Here is a 15,586-nt window from a genome sequence, read left to right as displayed (position 1 = left end):
CCAATGTGGGGCTCAATCTCACCACCACAAGATCATGATCTCATGACCCCAAGGTCATGAACCTGAGCTGAGATCAAGAGAGGCTCAACCAACTGAGCCACCCAGGCACCTCAGCCTTCGTCCTTTTTAAAATCGGGCTGCTTGTTTTCTGTTATTGAGTTGTAAGAATTTTTTGGTATATTCTGAATCATACGGAGTTTCCCTTCCCGTCTGTTAATGTAGTGAATTATACAGATTTTTTTTAGTATTAACAATTGTGGTAGAATACACACAAAATTTACCATCATAACCACTTTCAAGTGTATAGTTCAATGGTATCAACTATGTTCATATTGTCGTACAAACATCACCACCATCCATCTCCAGGACTCTCTCTATCCTGCAAAACTGGAACTCGGTACCCATTAAATAGCTCCCTGTTCTGTCTTATCTACTGGCCCCGGGTAGTCACTACTCTGTTTTCTTCCTATATGAATCTGGCTAACCTAAGTGGCTCATAGAGGCGATCTCATATAGTATTTGTCTTTTTGTGACTGGCTTACTTCACTTAGCATAATGTCTTCAAGGTTCACGCATGGTGTAGCATGGATTTCCTTCCTCTGTAAGGCTGGATAATAGTCATTGTATATTCCACTCTTGTTTTTCCATTGATCTGTCAACAGGCAGTTGGTTGCTTTCACCTTTTGGCTAATGTGAATGACGCTTGTGATGAACATGGTTATGCAGCTACTCTCTTTCAGACCTTGCTTTCCTGTTTTGGGGTATATATACCCAGAAGTGGAATTGCTGGATTATAACTCGTTTTTTCTTTTACTCTCTCTGCTTTGTATTCTGCAAGCCCTATCTCCCTCTGAATATCTTTTCCTTTTAGAGATTCAAGTTTTAAAAGTTCTCATCTGCTTATTTCTTTAAATAACATAGTAAACCCTTAATTAAAAAGACTGCTCAGAAAACAGAGTATAGTGATTATTGAATTTTGGGGCTAAGTGGCCAGGAAACCCCCTTTGTTTCAGTCCTTACTATTGTGGTGTGTTAGTTTGTTTTATTCCCTTAGTAAGTACATTACAGCAGACATAATTGAATTTCTCTGATAATTCAGCATCTTGTGATGCTTCAAGGCTACCATTACAAACATAGACTCACAGTGTAATATACCACAGGGCAGAAGTTACTGGGGAGTGGAGGCAAGTACAAACCCTTCTGGACTCTTTACAAAACTAAATCCTTGATACAAGTTTGTTTTCTCCTGTTAAGTATGTGCTATAAGAAAATCAAGCGATACAGTATTATAACTAGTTGATGGGGTTTTTTTTAAGATTTTATTTATTTGACAGAGATCACAAGTAGGCAGAGAGACAAGCAGAGAGAGAGGAGGAAGCAGGCTCCCTGCTGAGCCGAGATCCCAAAGCAGGGCTCAATCCCAGGACCCTAGGATCATGATCTGAGCTGAAGGTAGAGGCTTTAACCCACTTAGCCACCCAGGCGCCCCATAACTAGTTGATGTTTGAAAGATGTTTACTAAACTTAGTTTCTCATCTGGCCGTCTTTACTATTTCTTTCTTCTGTGCCTTCCTCTTTGCATCCATATTCCCATATCACCAGATAATGGGCTGGCACTCTAGCTCAGAGTAAGCACCTTTAGTAGATGTAACGAGTAGAAGCAGATGGAATCTGGAATTCAGTATTCTGCACATCTTGGTCTCCCAGCTGCATTTCTCTATCTTTTACCACACTTCAAGGAATAAAAACAGAACTTTGGAGAAGGTAGGAGTAGAGAAAGAGGTAGAAGAACTGTGACCAAGAGAAGGAGCAAAGGATTTTTGAAGAAGCACAAAGGAAGAAAAGAAAGACAGGGTAGGGCTGGGACTCAGTGCGGGGGCGGGGAGGGATGGGAAGGAGAGGGGAGGGCAGGGTGGTTACAGAAGTCCCAAAGTCAGGCTTCATGGAGTCCCTCCTTTGGACTAAATAAAGTCCTGAACCCTGTGAGTCTGAGGACGAATTTCTAGGAACTTCTACAGTGTGACCAGTGCGTAATTAAACCAGAAGTCACTTGGGCCCAAATGAACTTACTCAGCACCCTACATCAGGCATTTCTTGAGTGCCTGCCATTCACAGCCTCCCGAACTCAGTAACCCCCAGTCCACCAGCCACGAACAGGAGAGACCAACCTCCATTCCAGATGTTCTGTTCACCGTTTTGTGAACATAAGGGGAACAGTCCCCTAGGTCTGCGAGTAGTTTCTTCTCTGCCCTTGCCAGACTTGTCTTTCTCTGGTCTTGAGGCTGAAGGATTGGAGGGGAGGCTTGAAGTTCCTCCATCTTTACCCCTTCAGCTGACATTGCCACGATGCTTGGATGTGGAGGTCCTACTGTACCAAACTATTAATTAGTCTTACTGTTTTGAACTTTCCCTGATAAGTAGTAATACCATACTGTCTTTATAGATAACAAAGAAATAAAGATACCTGGCATATTTGAAACATAGTTCCCCAGGCAGGTGTGATGGGTTCTTCTCACTTGTATTTTTATCAGATGGTGTAAGGTTTGCATGGTATATATGCCCAGGCTTCAAAGCAGACCTAGGAATCCAAAGGCTTAACAGTTTTAAATGTACCTTTCCCATGTGTTACTCCAGAATGAAGCTGAATATATTTTAGAGTAATTTAGTTACAATGAAATTAAACAACTAAGCCTACATTTTTGTACATTTTTGTACAGTAGTCCGGAAACAGAAGTAAAAAATATAGGCAGGCTAATCGATCTTAATAGATTTCTGATGTTGCACTATTTGTGGCCTAGTTTGCTGCTCACATTTCTGATCTGAAATTGCTATTCTCCCATGGCCTAAATAAATTGTTAAAAAGTCTAAAGTAGTTTTCCTTACAAATGTCATTTCTGTCCTAGAATTTCCAGTCTGACCAAGAAATAAACAGGAGCAGGTGTCATGTGCGGTGAGCGAGTAGCTTGTGAAGAGACGCTCATGAGGATACCAGAGATCAGTAGTTCTCAGCCGGGGCAATTCTGACCCCCGGGACTCTATGATAATGTCTGGCAACAGATTTGATTGTCATGCCTGAGGAGGAGGTACTACTAGAGGTCAGGGATGCTGTTGAAACTTAGGTGGTCTAAAATGGCAATAATGCTAGTTAAAACATGCCATCAGAAATATGCAGAAGGTACAGTATGAACTGATTGATAATCAACTATATTAGGAAAAATCAAAATGGTGTCTACCATTGTAGCTGTTTTCTCTCAGTTTTTCAGGGTTTGTTTTTTTTTTAACTCCCAGATTTCTATTTTGAAATCATTTTAGATATACAGACTCATCTCTGTCTCAATTTCCTTAGCACTTGGTGCCTGAGAGTCTTTGCAGAGTGTTGAGTGAAGTCAAAGAGAACAAAGAGAGAGACACATTAGGAACAGATCTATTTAGGTCTCACTTCCACAGTGAGCTATGTGACACACTGCTCAGAGCAGAAAGTTTGTAGATAAGCTTCTTGGTTTCCTGGAAATGCCCAGTAGGTCACCCCCTACATCACCTGTACCCTTGTTTCTACTTGGCATGGTTTGCTTAGTGCCAGTGGAGTTGGGGCCAGGGAAAACTTCTTCTAACTGGGCCACGGATGAACTTGGGTCTTGAAAGAGATCATTCCATGCCTCATTATCTTACCCCAGCCATTACTGGTGGCTAGGACAACCCTCCAGGCCATTACATACATCTGTGTGTATATGTATTCTCACGAAAACATAGAAACCTAAAATGTGGAAGTCTTCTGTAATCCTGATAATAAATTGGTATATATTCCTCTAGTTTTAAAATATATATATTATCACATGTATTAATAATTATTAAAGATAGAATGGAATTGGGATTTTATAGTCTACAACTTTACAGCATTTTGTTCTGTTTTGTTTAGATTTTATTTATTTGACAGAGAGAGACGGAACACAAGCAGGGGGAGTGGGAGAGGAAAAATCAGGCTTCCCAATGAGCAGGGAGCCTGATGGGGGCTCGATCCCAGGGCTCCGAGCCGAAGACAGATGCCTAATGACTGAGCCACTCAGGCACCCCTTTACAGCATGTTTTTATTGTACTATATCGTGAGCATTTGATGTTATAGTGCAAGGGGTAAAACATTTAAAATTGTCTGTAAAGTAAGGATTTTATTATATACCCACTTCTGAGGTATTAGAAGGACATCAATATAAGTTAAAATTTGTAGAGTGTTGAGTTTCTTAGATGAAAATACCATGATGTTATTATGTACCACGCTGTATTTTTTATTGCTTATAACAATGTTGAATGATTCTATTACTGGTTCCTTTTGATGGTGAAATATTTTTTAAAATATCTGATCCTCGGAAAGAAACCATTATGGCTACATTAATGTAGTTTGTGTCATACTCTTTGATTTCAACCACCTTTTTGGTGTTCCCCGCAGGCAAATACGTGTATCAGCCCATGACCCCTGTGGAGCAGCTTCCGAGCACAGAGATTCCCGCGAAGCCTCGGGAACCCACCAACACCATTCAGATCTCGGTGTCACTCACTGAACACTTTCTGAAATTTGCATCCGTCTTCCAGCCGCCCCTCCCCCCTGATTCACCAAGGTACTGTATGATCTCAGACCTCTTTATCGACAACTATCAGGTTAAATGCATCAATGGGAAGATGTGTTACGTGCAGAAGCAGCCAGCACCGCATTCCCACAAAATGAGTCCCGAGGAGGTCTCTGCACACGATGCCTTAATTTCAAGAGAGAGCAGTACCCCTAAAATAGATCACTGCTCTTCTCCCTCAAGTTCTGAGGACTCCGGGATCAATGCAATCGGGGCTCACTACGTGGAATCGTGTGATGAGGACACGGAGGAAGGAGCGGAACTGAGTTCCGAGGAAGATTACAGTCCCGAGAGCAGCTGGGAGCCAGATGAGTGCACCCTTCTCTCCCCTTCACAGTCGGATCTGGAAGTGATTGAGACAATAGAAACCACCGTGTGAGAGCCCAGGCAGGAGCCACGGCCTCTGATAGTGCTGAGTGTCTGCAGTTCTGTCCGATGGATCCTTTCTCCACTGCAGCTCGTGTTTTCTGCCCCTCTCTAACAGCTGTAGCAGTTCACTGGTCTGCTGATTAGCATCACTCTTACATTAGTCTGATAACTAAGACATTCCTTTTCTTATAAATGGTTTTCTTTTGTATCTAGACTTATTTTCTATGTAGCATCTGGTGTCATGAATTGTGACCCAGCCTTAATTTCACTGGGAACTTTGAAAGCGATGCAGTGATGGTCACAGAGGGTCATGGATCAGGTTGAGGAGCCACCCCAAGTGAAGGAGGCAGTGAAGGGGTGGGTTCTTCACACACACACCCCATGCCCCTCTTGGCATTCCTTCCGGTGTGCCCATAGACACCCCCACCCTGCTGGTCTCAAATGGGAATCAGCTCCTGAGAGGGGAACAGAGTGTAGTGTGTACTGGCAGATGCCATTCTGTCCCTTTTCCCTTCTCCCACCACCTGCACGGGCCTGGGCCTGTGTTGCCTCTGCTTAACGCTGCAGGTTCCTGGAGACCCTCGCTCAACCCCAGTTGTGGCTGGTGTTCAAATACCACGTGTGACCTGGGGTGGAGCCAGACCTTCACTGACAAGAGCTGACACCTTCAGTTTCACATTCAGTCCAGCTTTAGCTGAGTGCCCGCGCTCTGACGGGTGCGGCGTGGGGATGCAGCCTGAACGAGACCTGACTCCTGACAGGGAGGGGTCCGCGGTCCAGTAGAGCACTGTGCCAACGCATGCGGGTCACGGTGCCCAGAGCACTCTGGGAACCCAGGGGAAGGAGGGAGGTGCTAGGCTTGCAGCTGGGGAATGTGTTGCAGTATTTGAGCTGGCCCCTTGGGTGGGTTCCTCCACGTTTCCCTGTTTTTTTTTAATTGTTCTTCAAATCCGGGGAAAACTTTTAGGAAGTTATATAGGTATTATACTTAGGAGGCAGCCACATCTGACGTCTTAAGAAAAAAACAAATCAGTGATAGTTTTAGTTAGCATGGAAATGCTAAAGACAGCAGTCCTTTAGGGATTAGGAATGAATCTAATAGGTTTGATTAATTCTGCTTCATTTGGTTGTATGAAGCATTAGAATGGTTTAGGTGAGAAATGGATTAGAGTTCAGTATGATGCATGGATTTTTTTATGCAAATGCAAAAGCAGTTGAAATAGTTTGCTGCTAAGTCAGGAGAAAATATTTTGTGTGATATTCATTCACTTTACTATAGTAATAGTCATAGTCTGTTGTACATGTTCTCTTTTCTCATACACACAAAATAGTAAATAATTCTTATTTAGCTCTCTTCAGAATTCTCCTAATTTCCATTTATACAAGGTGTTTTTGTGTGAGCTGCTTATCTGCCATTTCTTCAGATCTGCTTTCTGTAAAGCATAGTTAAGAATCCAGGAAGTTTAAAATACGGCCCTAATGAAATCGGAACTATCCTTGGTGGAGAGACAGAAGTCCTTCTATCCTAATCATGAGCATGCTCTTGGAGCATTATCTTGTGCTCCGTTCGCATTTTGGCACATCTCTTCTGTGTCACATGAGTGTGTATTTTAAGAAATAAGAAGAGCCCGTTGTGTTCTTCTCTGAAGGCTTCATTTGGCATTCTTCACAAATCACTCTAGGCAGAGTCTGCTTTCTTAGCTGTATATGTCGTTCACGTGACTGGCTAGAACACTTCGTTAAGCTTAGGTGCTCAGAACGTCCCTAGGGATTAGAAAGCAGAGCACGCGTATTCCTTTGAAAACAGTGTTAGCTGAAAAGTCCTATGCTAGGAATGCAACATACGGTTCCCACTTTCTGAAATGTAGAGACTCAACAAGACAGACCAGGAAGGTGGTGAGAGGAGCTGCAGGAACCGCAGGGTACAGAAGAGGGCAGGTGGAGGCGGGCGAGGAGAGCAGCTTCCCCAGCCCAGATGGCTTAGGGACAGACCTCGGGGGCGTCTGCCTGTGGTTCTCAGGGCCGCTCCTGGTGGAGTCGCTGCTGAAGGAGGGCATGGAGACCCAGTCCTGGGAGCCTAGCGGTGTGGCCGCCACTGTATGTGCCTGCCCGGTGGGTGAACTCACTGGAGCCCCCATGTGGGCACATGCAGGGTCTTCTTTCTCAACACCGCTCCTCTCAGTTCTCAATTTTGGGCCCACATTCCTGTTCATTAAACTGATCGCAGTCAACCACCAGGTCTCCAAAGCATGGAAGTATGTGGTCACAGGGCCACATTTCTGAAGCTGGCTGGGGCAGGGTTGGGGCCTTTATGGGTAATATCTACGACTTTCGCCTAGGTTCCTGTTTTTTAAACTCCTGAACTGCCATTCAGATTACCCACGATTTTAATGGAATTTTTGGATTTAATAATGGTTGATAATCACTTTAAATATTTGCACAATCTCTTTATAATTAAAAACTCACAAAGCTTCACTTGCTACTATTTTATAGAATTGGAGATATTCCATTGGATTCTAAATATCAGATGCTCCTGGATCTCAAAATAGCCTTTTCTACACAAGCACAAGCAAGAATTTCTGTGTCCTAGCACTGTTAATAATTCTCTGAAAATCATCTATGATTGAACCAGAATTGTTTCTTTATGCTTGCATTCCAAAAACAACTGATAAGGGTATAAAAATGTGTATTTACAACTAAATTCTAGGCCTATCTGTTATATATTATATGAAAGAATTTCTCTGTAAACCTAATATTATATTGTTCATTTGTATAAGCATATTTATAGGCACTTTAGAAAATGTTTAGACTGTAATGTGTATCATAGACATCAGACACAGTCATGTTAAATAGTCTTTTGGTTTGATACTTATACATTGACAGGTATGAAAACTTTTTAACGTGAACCTGGTAGTTTGCTCACTTGGAACAAAAGGTTGGGCTGTGTGGATGGAGAAGCTGCTTTTGGGGTCCTTGATGGAAACCCAGCTCCATTCCCACTTACTGCAAGTTGGTGTAAAAGCTGTTAGGTCGAAGATGCATGGTAAGTGCAGTATGGAATTGAGCTTTCTTACTGAACCAACATTTATTTTAGAATTTTCAAGGTTCAGATATGCTCATAACTCTTCTGAGCCATGACAAACCAATTCAATTGCTTTTGTGGCTATAACTCTTTGGCCCATTAACAAATAAGGCTTTGCCGTCAAATCTAGGTATTTTTTTACCTTGTAATTTCTAAGATTTGAAGTAAGAATGTGAGAAAACCCTGGATAAAAACCAGTTCCTTTCCTGGAAAAGCAAAATGTGTACTTCAAGGTAATATAATACAAAACCAAACCAAACCAAATAAAATGACCCAAACCCAAACAAAACCATGAAGTGGTTGTCCTGAGGTACCTTTTAGGTTTGATCTAGGGTTTGATCCCATTTTAGGGGTGGTGGTTTTAGTTTTTAATCTCCACTTCCTGGCCTATTTGAAACTGTTCTTTTGGGACTAATTATAACAAACTCCTTTTATACAAATTTCTCTATTTGGGTAACAGGACACCACCTATTTTAGAAAGCTGTCAAAATACCCAGACATGTTTGGCAGTATAAATACTACAAGGCGAAGGGGAAAAAAAGCACAAGTTAAACTAATATTTATATGTCAGCTCTTGATTTTTCCATCTTGTTTGCAAAGTTGTATTGACATGTTTTGGCTTTTCACATGAGAGAAACATTTTAACAGTTTTTCTTTCCTATTCCCCTCCCCATGGGAGGTGGGAGCCAGAACTGAGGAAGCCAGTTGCATTCTAGGCTTTTCCAGTGAACAGCATAGGCTTGCATCTCCTCTCGTTGAGGAGGAGAGGGGAAGGAGGTGGGAGTTGTACTTGCTGACTCCTGCCGGAAATTCCTGGGGTGTCTGTGTTTCTCACCTCCAAACACAAGTATAAGGACACTTCTCAGAATTAATTTTGGAATTCTTTACTTTTTAAAAATGTTCTGTCTCTGCTCCCATTCATTACTCTGGGGGATGGAGAGTTGACCGTACTGCGTGCGTACTGCCGTGTTTCTGTTAGTGCTTGGAGTTCTTCTCTTGGGACTGAAGCCGTGCTCTCTTACTCGAGCTCTCTTATTAGTGTGAACAAGTCTGCAAGCACATCACCACTGGAGGCTTTAATATTGAGCTTCTGTATCATTGTATCCATATACCCTTTTGAAGGCTGTCCATACCTTGCAAAATTCACTTACTGTGCTACTTTTTGCACCTGTTTTAAAGTTTTAAGCACAATGTTGACCACTCTGTAATTTCCTAAAATTATATTGTTTTCCTACAGACAGCTCAACTTTCCTTTATGTATAATACTTTAGGAAAATACTTACTTGTAAAATAAATGTAATTTTTTTCTTTTGTACCAGCATAAATCTGATATTTTGGAGTTTGGACTATTCTCTCCGCCACTTTCTCCTTTGGAGAGGTTCTGTCTTGCTTAAATATTGCATTGTGAACTTAACAAAAATGGAACCCACATTTGTCACATGTGTAACACGTATATTGAGTGCTTACTCTGTGCCAGGAAACATGCAGCTGACATCATCGTCACACTTAGACTGGACAAAAACGATGACACGCAGCCGAGTATTCTTACTCATAACGGTAATATGCTCCTGGTGACCTGCTCACACTCCCAGAACACTTTGTAACAAGGACTTTTTTGTTGGCTACATCAGGTTTATACTAGTAAAACTTACATACTCCCCACCCCACAGTCTTCCTTTCACACACAGCCACAGCTTTGTATTTGGTTTACACATGCGTGTGAGACAGTTCTAACCATAGGTCCTGGGGGTGTGGTCGCTTTGTCACCAAGGCTCAGGGTCCAGACTTCCACGTGGCAAATCCAAAAGCTCAGTTTGCTAATTCACATCTGGAAAAGAGCAGCTTCTGGGGTTGGATTTCAGCGAATAACCTTACTAGGGACTGCTAAATACATTCACTTATTGGTAACAATAATAATGCTGTTGTTACTACTATTAGTAATTATGGCCCTTACCATAATTAAATAATAATAAAATTATAAATAATAATAAAATTATTTTATTATTTATAAAATAATAATAAAAGCAGCCTTAATATTTATATTATTTATAAAATAATAATAAAAGCAGCCTTACCACTTTCTACAGGTAAGCCACGGCAGTCCTCTGAGGAAGAGTGCAGCACTGCATTGCACGAATCAGGGAACGTGCTCAAGGAGTGAATATATTTGCCCCAAGTGGCCCAGCTCATAGGTAGTAGTAGGTAGTAGGAGTAAGAACGGAACCCAGTTACTTTGGCTCTAGAGCTCACATTCCTGGCCCTTTGCCCGAGTTGCCCCCTCTGGTGGCCGCCCCACCCCACCCCACTCCCAGGGTAGCTGGAGGCTGAGTCAGGACGCTGCTGGTGCCCCTGGGAGCGGAGCCGAGCAGAGCCCAGGGGCTGCCAGTCCTGCCTGTAACCCAGCACACCCCTGCCCCCAGGCAGGGGCCTTACGCCTCTCCTGGGCAGGCAGTGTTGGAGCGACACCAACAGACTTCATTCCCCACTCCCCCTTTTCTGTGCCCCCACAGACCACACATCTGGTGTCATCCCAGCTTGCTGCACATATTTCAGGGCTTTGATGAGGCTGTGGCTTCTTCCATGTTTAATCACATCTTGACTAGCTTTCTAGGCTAGCTGTTTCTGCTTTCACAAAAGATGACTTGTCTGAAAATGACTTGCCGACAGCTAATCTCATCTACTGCGTGTGCATTTTACTCACTTAACTCTACATAATTGTACTGCCAAGTTCTAGAAGGCATCTCATTGTAGCCTCTTACAAATGCTGACTACATACACTTTTATTCTGCAATAAACTTTAATTTAGCATCTCATCCTCATTACAATTCAATCACTGCGAACTGGTAATGCCTTTAACCCTTGCTGTGCCACCCCGTTCTGTGCTGACTGAAGGGAGTGGAGCAGGACCTTGGGACTCAGGCCTGGCACAGTAGGGTTGAAGGAGGTGTGCGTCCATGGTTGGATGGACTTGTGCAGGAACTAAGCAGGTATGGGAAGCAAGACAAAGCAAACATGGCAGATATTGGTGCTTTTCTATTCGCCTTTTGGAATTTTCCTAGTTGTCTAAAATGAATCAATACTACTTCATCATCAGAAACCTGGTGAGTTAATTTGAAGATGATGAGTCCTAGGCCAGTGAGTTCAGGTGGAGCATTTGCAAGGTGTGTGGGGGCGGACGTGGAGAGTCCACGAGTCTGAGAGGCAGTGACCCCTGCTCAGGGACCTGCAGGACGAGACTGAAGGCTGGACTGGGAAGTGTGTCCTTGAAATAACCAGCCTCCACTGAGCAGTGACTCCTTTCCAGGCCTCCAACCGTGGATGGAAAGTTCCTGTGCCCATGGGTTGGAGAAAGAGGAGAGGATTTGTTTCTTCCTGTCTTTCTCAGTCCCCAGCCTGAAGCTCTGCATGTGAATTTGGAGATGGGCGATCAGAAGGCCTGGGCTTCAGTGGGGTGCCTTAGCCCTCTGTGTCACCTAGTGTAAGACCCCAGCGGATTTATTCCAAGAAAGAGATCTGGAGTGTCGCCGTGAGGTGAAGACCGTGCGGCACTGTCAACCAGCAAACGAATGCAACGTCGGAATGGAGATGTGACCAAGCGTTTTCCCAGATGTCAGTCACCCACATCCTGTAACTCCGTGTGGTAGGTGGGAAATGATAATTTCGGGAATTTATGACTGATGCAACCAATAGGCAAGTCAGCGATAAAGGCAGGTAAGTGAGTTCTACGTGGCAGGTAAGTCGCGGGACCAGAGCTCCACACGTCTGCTGAGGTTCCAGAGCCCGCTGCTGTGACTCCCTCACTTGCTGAGCCTGTGCAGTCAGACCCTGTTCTGCTCCTGCTTCGGCCTGTTCCCTCTGCTCTCGCTCACCTGTCTCTCTCCTCCCCACACCTGAGGCCCTGAAGTGGTCCACTGCACAGCCCCAGGCCCACCTCTGTCTGGACCGGCCCTGGTGCTAGGTGGAGATGTCAGTGAGCCGCAGCTCAGCCCCCTGGTGTTGCCCTTGTTGCTAAGTCGCTCTGGCTTTGTGCCCAGCTTGGCTTGACCTGGACCTGGGTCTGGCCTGGGACGTCAGACACTGCCTTGTGCTCAGGTGGGGTCCTGGATCTAAGAACTCTGTTGGCAATTGGCCTCCGATCATAGCACTTTTGTTACCTGCTGCCTCTGCCTTCTCCCCTTCCCAGCCCTGTTGGGGTGGGGCCTTTGATGCCAACTGCTTTCTTAATTATCGCATATTTTTCTGTCATCCCCTGTTATGGACTTGCCTCTTGAGACCAGTTTACTTCAGAGAACTGTGTAGACCCTGACTCTGATTTCCTGGTCGTGAACATCTGAAATCTGCTTAAGCAGGGCCCCTTGCAATAGAGGGCTGAGATTCTGCTCTCACGTTTAGAATCTGCCTATGTGAGCTGTGATGCCAAAATTCACAGAACAAGGGTAGGCACATCCACGTATCTATAGAAGGACTTGGCAGAACTATTGCCGTGTATCCACAGTACCACTCTAAGAGGCACCCAGTCCAGGAGCTCTTGGGAAGGCCCACTGGGGGACTGCTCTGTGTCTGGCGGGGGCTGCTGGCTGAGGCCTGGGATTTGCACAGGGATCCGCACAGACTGCTCAACCTGGGAATCTAGAAGAATGAAAGTTAACTCTAGCACGATTTAGGGACTGCACTGAATGTATGGAGAGGACACCAGGGATTTGGGTTTCCCAAGGAGCCCAAGGCCCTAGATAAATGTCGAACCATATTTATCTCTGCGTAGGTCACTGAGAGGTCAGTGAAAGATCAGTGGGTCCAACTGGAATTCACTGGGTGTCCTTTTAGATTACTAGGGTTCCCAAAGGGGTCAGTTCTACTTCAAAGAGTTGATTTTCATCCTATAATCAATATATCCAAGAGTTGGAGAGGCTGTGAGTTCCTGGAGCTACAGTGTTCCCTGAATCAAACAGGAAATCACCAGGCCCCATGTTATGTCTGATGCAGCCACTCAGAAAGGGAATAATGGGGTCACAGGTCAGCAAAGGGGAGGATGAAGGGGGGAGTCACCATTTCAGCTGGAGGTGAAGATGTAGTGTGGGAATGTTGAAGGGTGATGGGAAGATACCCTTCTAGGGAGAAGAGGCTGGTTGGGCAAACGGTGAAGTCCTGGGGCTTGGCACCCTATAGACGATTAGGAGCAAATCCTGACATTTGAGATGGCTGTGGTGCAGTTTGGAGGGAACAGATGTCAGGTGGCAATGGGGCTACCGGGCTCCTTGGTTTTGGAGAAGAGCCTTGGTTTCAGTAAGGCCCAGCCCCACCAGCATCTTCATTAGCCGGTCCTGTCCGGCTCCTGAGCTAACCACCTCCCCGCTGGCTGGCAGGAGGCAGATTTCAGGGCTTGTGCACTAAAAGCCAAGCTCAGGAGGTGCCAGGCTGGCATGCAAGTGCCCTGTCTTTCCTACCCCACTGTCCGCTGCTGAAACTGTAGACATGCGTGCGTGCAGGCGGGCATATAGTCAGAAAGGGGCCAATTACCTCTATCCTTTGACCCTGCAAGATCATTCCTAAGCTCATACCCAACAGAACTGCATACATATGTTCACCAGAACAGGAAGCAGAATGGCAGTAGGCCCATACTGGCAACAGTCCAAGTGTCCATTGACAACACAGTGGATAATTATGGTATATTCAGGTAATAGACTACTATACAGCAATGAGAAGGAATAACAAAGATAAATCTCACAAACAGAATTAGAGTGAAGGAAACCACTCCCAAAAGAGTGCATAATGTACTTTATTTCTATAAAGTTCAGAACAAGCAAAACTATGCTACTGGAAGTCAGGATGGTGGTTAAGTTGGGGGGTATGAGAACAGAGAATTCAGGGGGCCTCCGGGGTGCTGGTTCTCCAGGTATCCTCAATTAATCAAGCTGTGTGCATTGGGTTTGTGAACACTTCTGTCCATAAAAAAAGTGACTTTAAGGAAACTGTGGGGATACCTATTACATTTTAAGCACTGAATTACGGAGGTCATGGGAGTGTACAGAACACAATTCTCCCAAGCAATGGAGACAGACGGGAACCCCCCCACCCAGGTGTGGACAAAGGGTGAGTGCCATTTTCCTTCAGGCGCTGTGCAAGCCTTCCTAGAGTATCAGCGCAGGAGGCTGGTGGCAGAAGGAGGTGCCCCTGGAATGAAAGCTGATGGCCATCTCTGCCCTCCGGTAGTTCAAGGGTGCTCCGACACCCCAGGGGCTGGAGTTGGCTGTGGGCTGCCCAGAGGACAACACACCAAGAGGCTTTCCCTGAATCTTCAGGCACATTAAAGTCATCTGATTCTGGAGATGCACCTTAAGAAAAACATTTTCAGCAGGCAGAGCTGAGTGGAAACATACTGTTTCTAAAAGGATCCCCAAAGCTCTGAATTATTTATTCACTAAAGCATTCATCATTGATGAGGGCCCCTGTTGGCGTTCCTCGTCCACAAACACCTTCCCTCCCCCTCACCACAGAAGGTTCTGGTTGGCAATGTTATCTTTGGAAAGCATCTTCCCACCCATCACTTGGACCTTTGCTTATAGATGGAACAGATCCCTTTATTTTTATTTTTCAGAAGAGCAGACAGCCGTCCTCAGCTCTTATGTGGGCCAGTGGTGGGGGCATGATTAGCAACCCAGCACTCTTTCCAGCAGTCCATTCTGCTCTTTGTGGAGAACTGGGTGAGGCTCTCCCCGGATGGGTGGGAGGGGGCAAACACAGTCAGCTGGGGGCACTCAGCTGAAGCTGGATGCTGAGAGTAACCGTTTTTAGGTGGGCTACAGTGACATTCAAATACTTATTACCAGGAACAAATCTGTGACGGGTACTGCCGTATTTTGACCAACCAGAATCCACTCCCCTTTCCCATCAGGTCCTTGATGTCCTTTCAGAGGATCATCTCTTCCTCCCCCAGGGTGGGGGGCAGCATGAGAAGAGACTCGAGACCAGGTACCTGCCCTCCCAAATGGTACCTGAAGGGTCTATGGAAACTTTCTCCGCAGATCCTTCCTTTGCCGCCTGTCACAGCCAAGGGGTGAGCATGGGGCCTAGCAAAGCAGCTGGAGCTTAACACGGGTGAGTGGGGGACACGTAGAGCTGCCTGCTCCTCGTCTACTCCTTGATCCTGGGAGCTCCCCTGCTCCCCTCTGTGAGCAGGGGAGATGCTGCTGGAACCGCTGCATTTGCTGAGTCTAGAAATACTTCCAGACAAATATTTGCCCCTAAGGGACTGCTCTCGAAGCAGGACCTGACATCCCTGCAGAGTAGAATATCTGTTCTGTGCCATGAGAAGGGACAGGGACGGTGGCTTCCAGATGGCAGGTGTTGGGGCTCGCTCAAGCCTGCCACATCCCCAGTGCTCAGGGCTGCCCCACACTCAAGAGTCTGTTTCTCATCTACCCTTAGGTGAGACAAGAGGGCTCTTCAAATCCAATCCAGAGTATGCTCTTAGGAAGGCGTGACCTGAATATAAAGATGCTGTAATTGATTCAGTGCT

At 45.2% G+C, this 15,586-nt stretch overlaps 1 protein-coding gene across 1 annotated transcript in view; it reads left to right on the top strand.

The window, feature by feature from the left end:
* The window catches only part of C6H3orf70 (chromosome 6 C3orf70 homolog), an 86,924-nt gene extending 77,529 nt beyond the window's left edge, over positions 1-9,395 (top strand). The window contains exon 2 of the mRNA XM_044251926.1: positions 4,442-9,395. Within this exon, the coding sequence (XP_044107861.1) occupies positions 4,442-4,998 (557 nt within the window). The 3' untranslated portion in view covers positions 4,999-9,395. The remainder of the gene's footprint in view (positions 1-4,441) is intronic.
* The last annotated feature ends 6,191 nt before the right edge of the window (positions 9,396-15,586 follow it).

The sequence above is a fragment of the Neovison vison genome, chromosome 6 (assembly GCF_020171115.1).
Source record: "Neovison vison isolate M4711 chromosome 6, ASM_NN_V1, whole genome shotgun sequence".
Taxonomy (NCBI): domain Eukaryota; kingdom Metazoa; phylum Chordata; class Mammalia; order Carnivora; family Mustelidae; genus Neogale; species Neogale vison.
The sequence above is the reverse complement of the archived record's forward strand: the minus strand, read 5'-3'. Positions and strand labels throughout refer to the sequence as shown.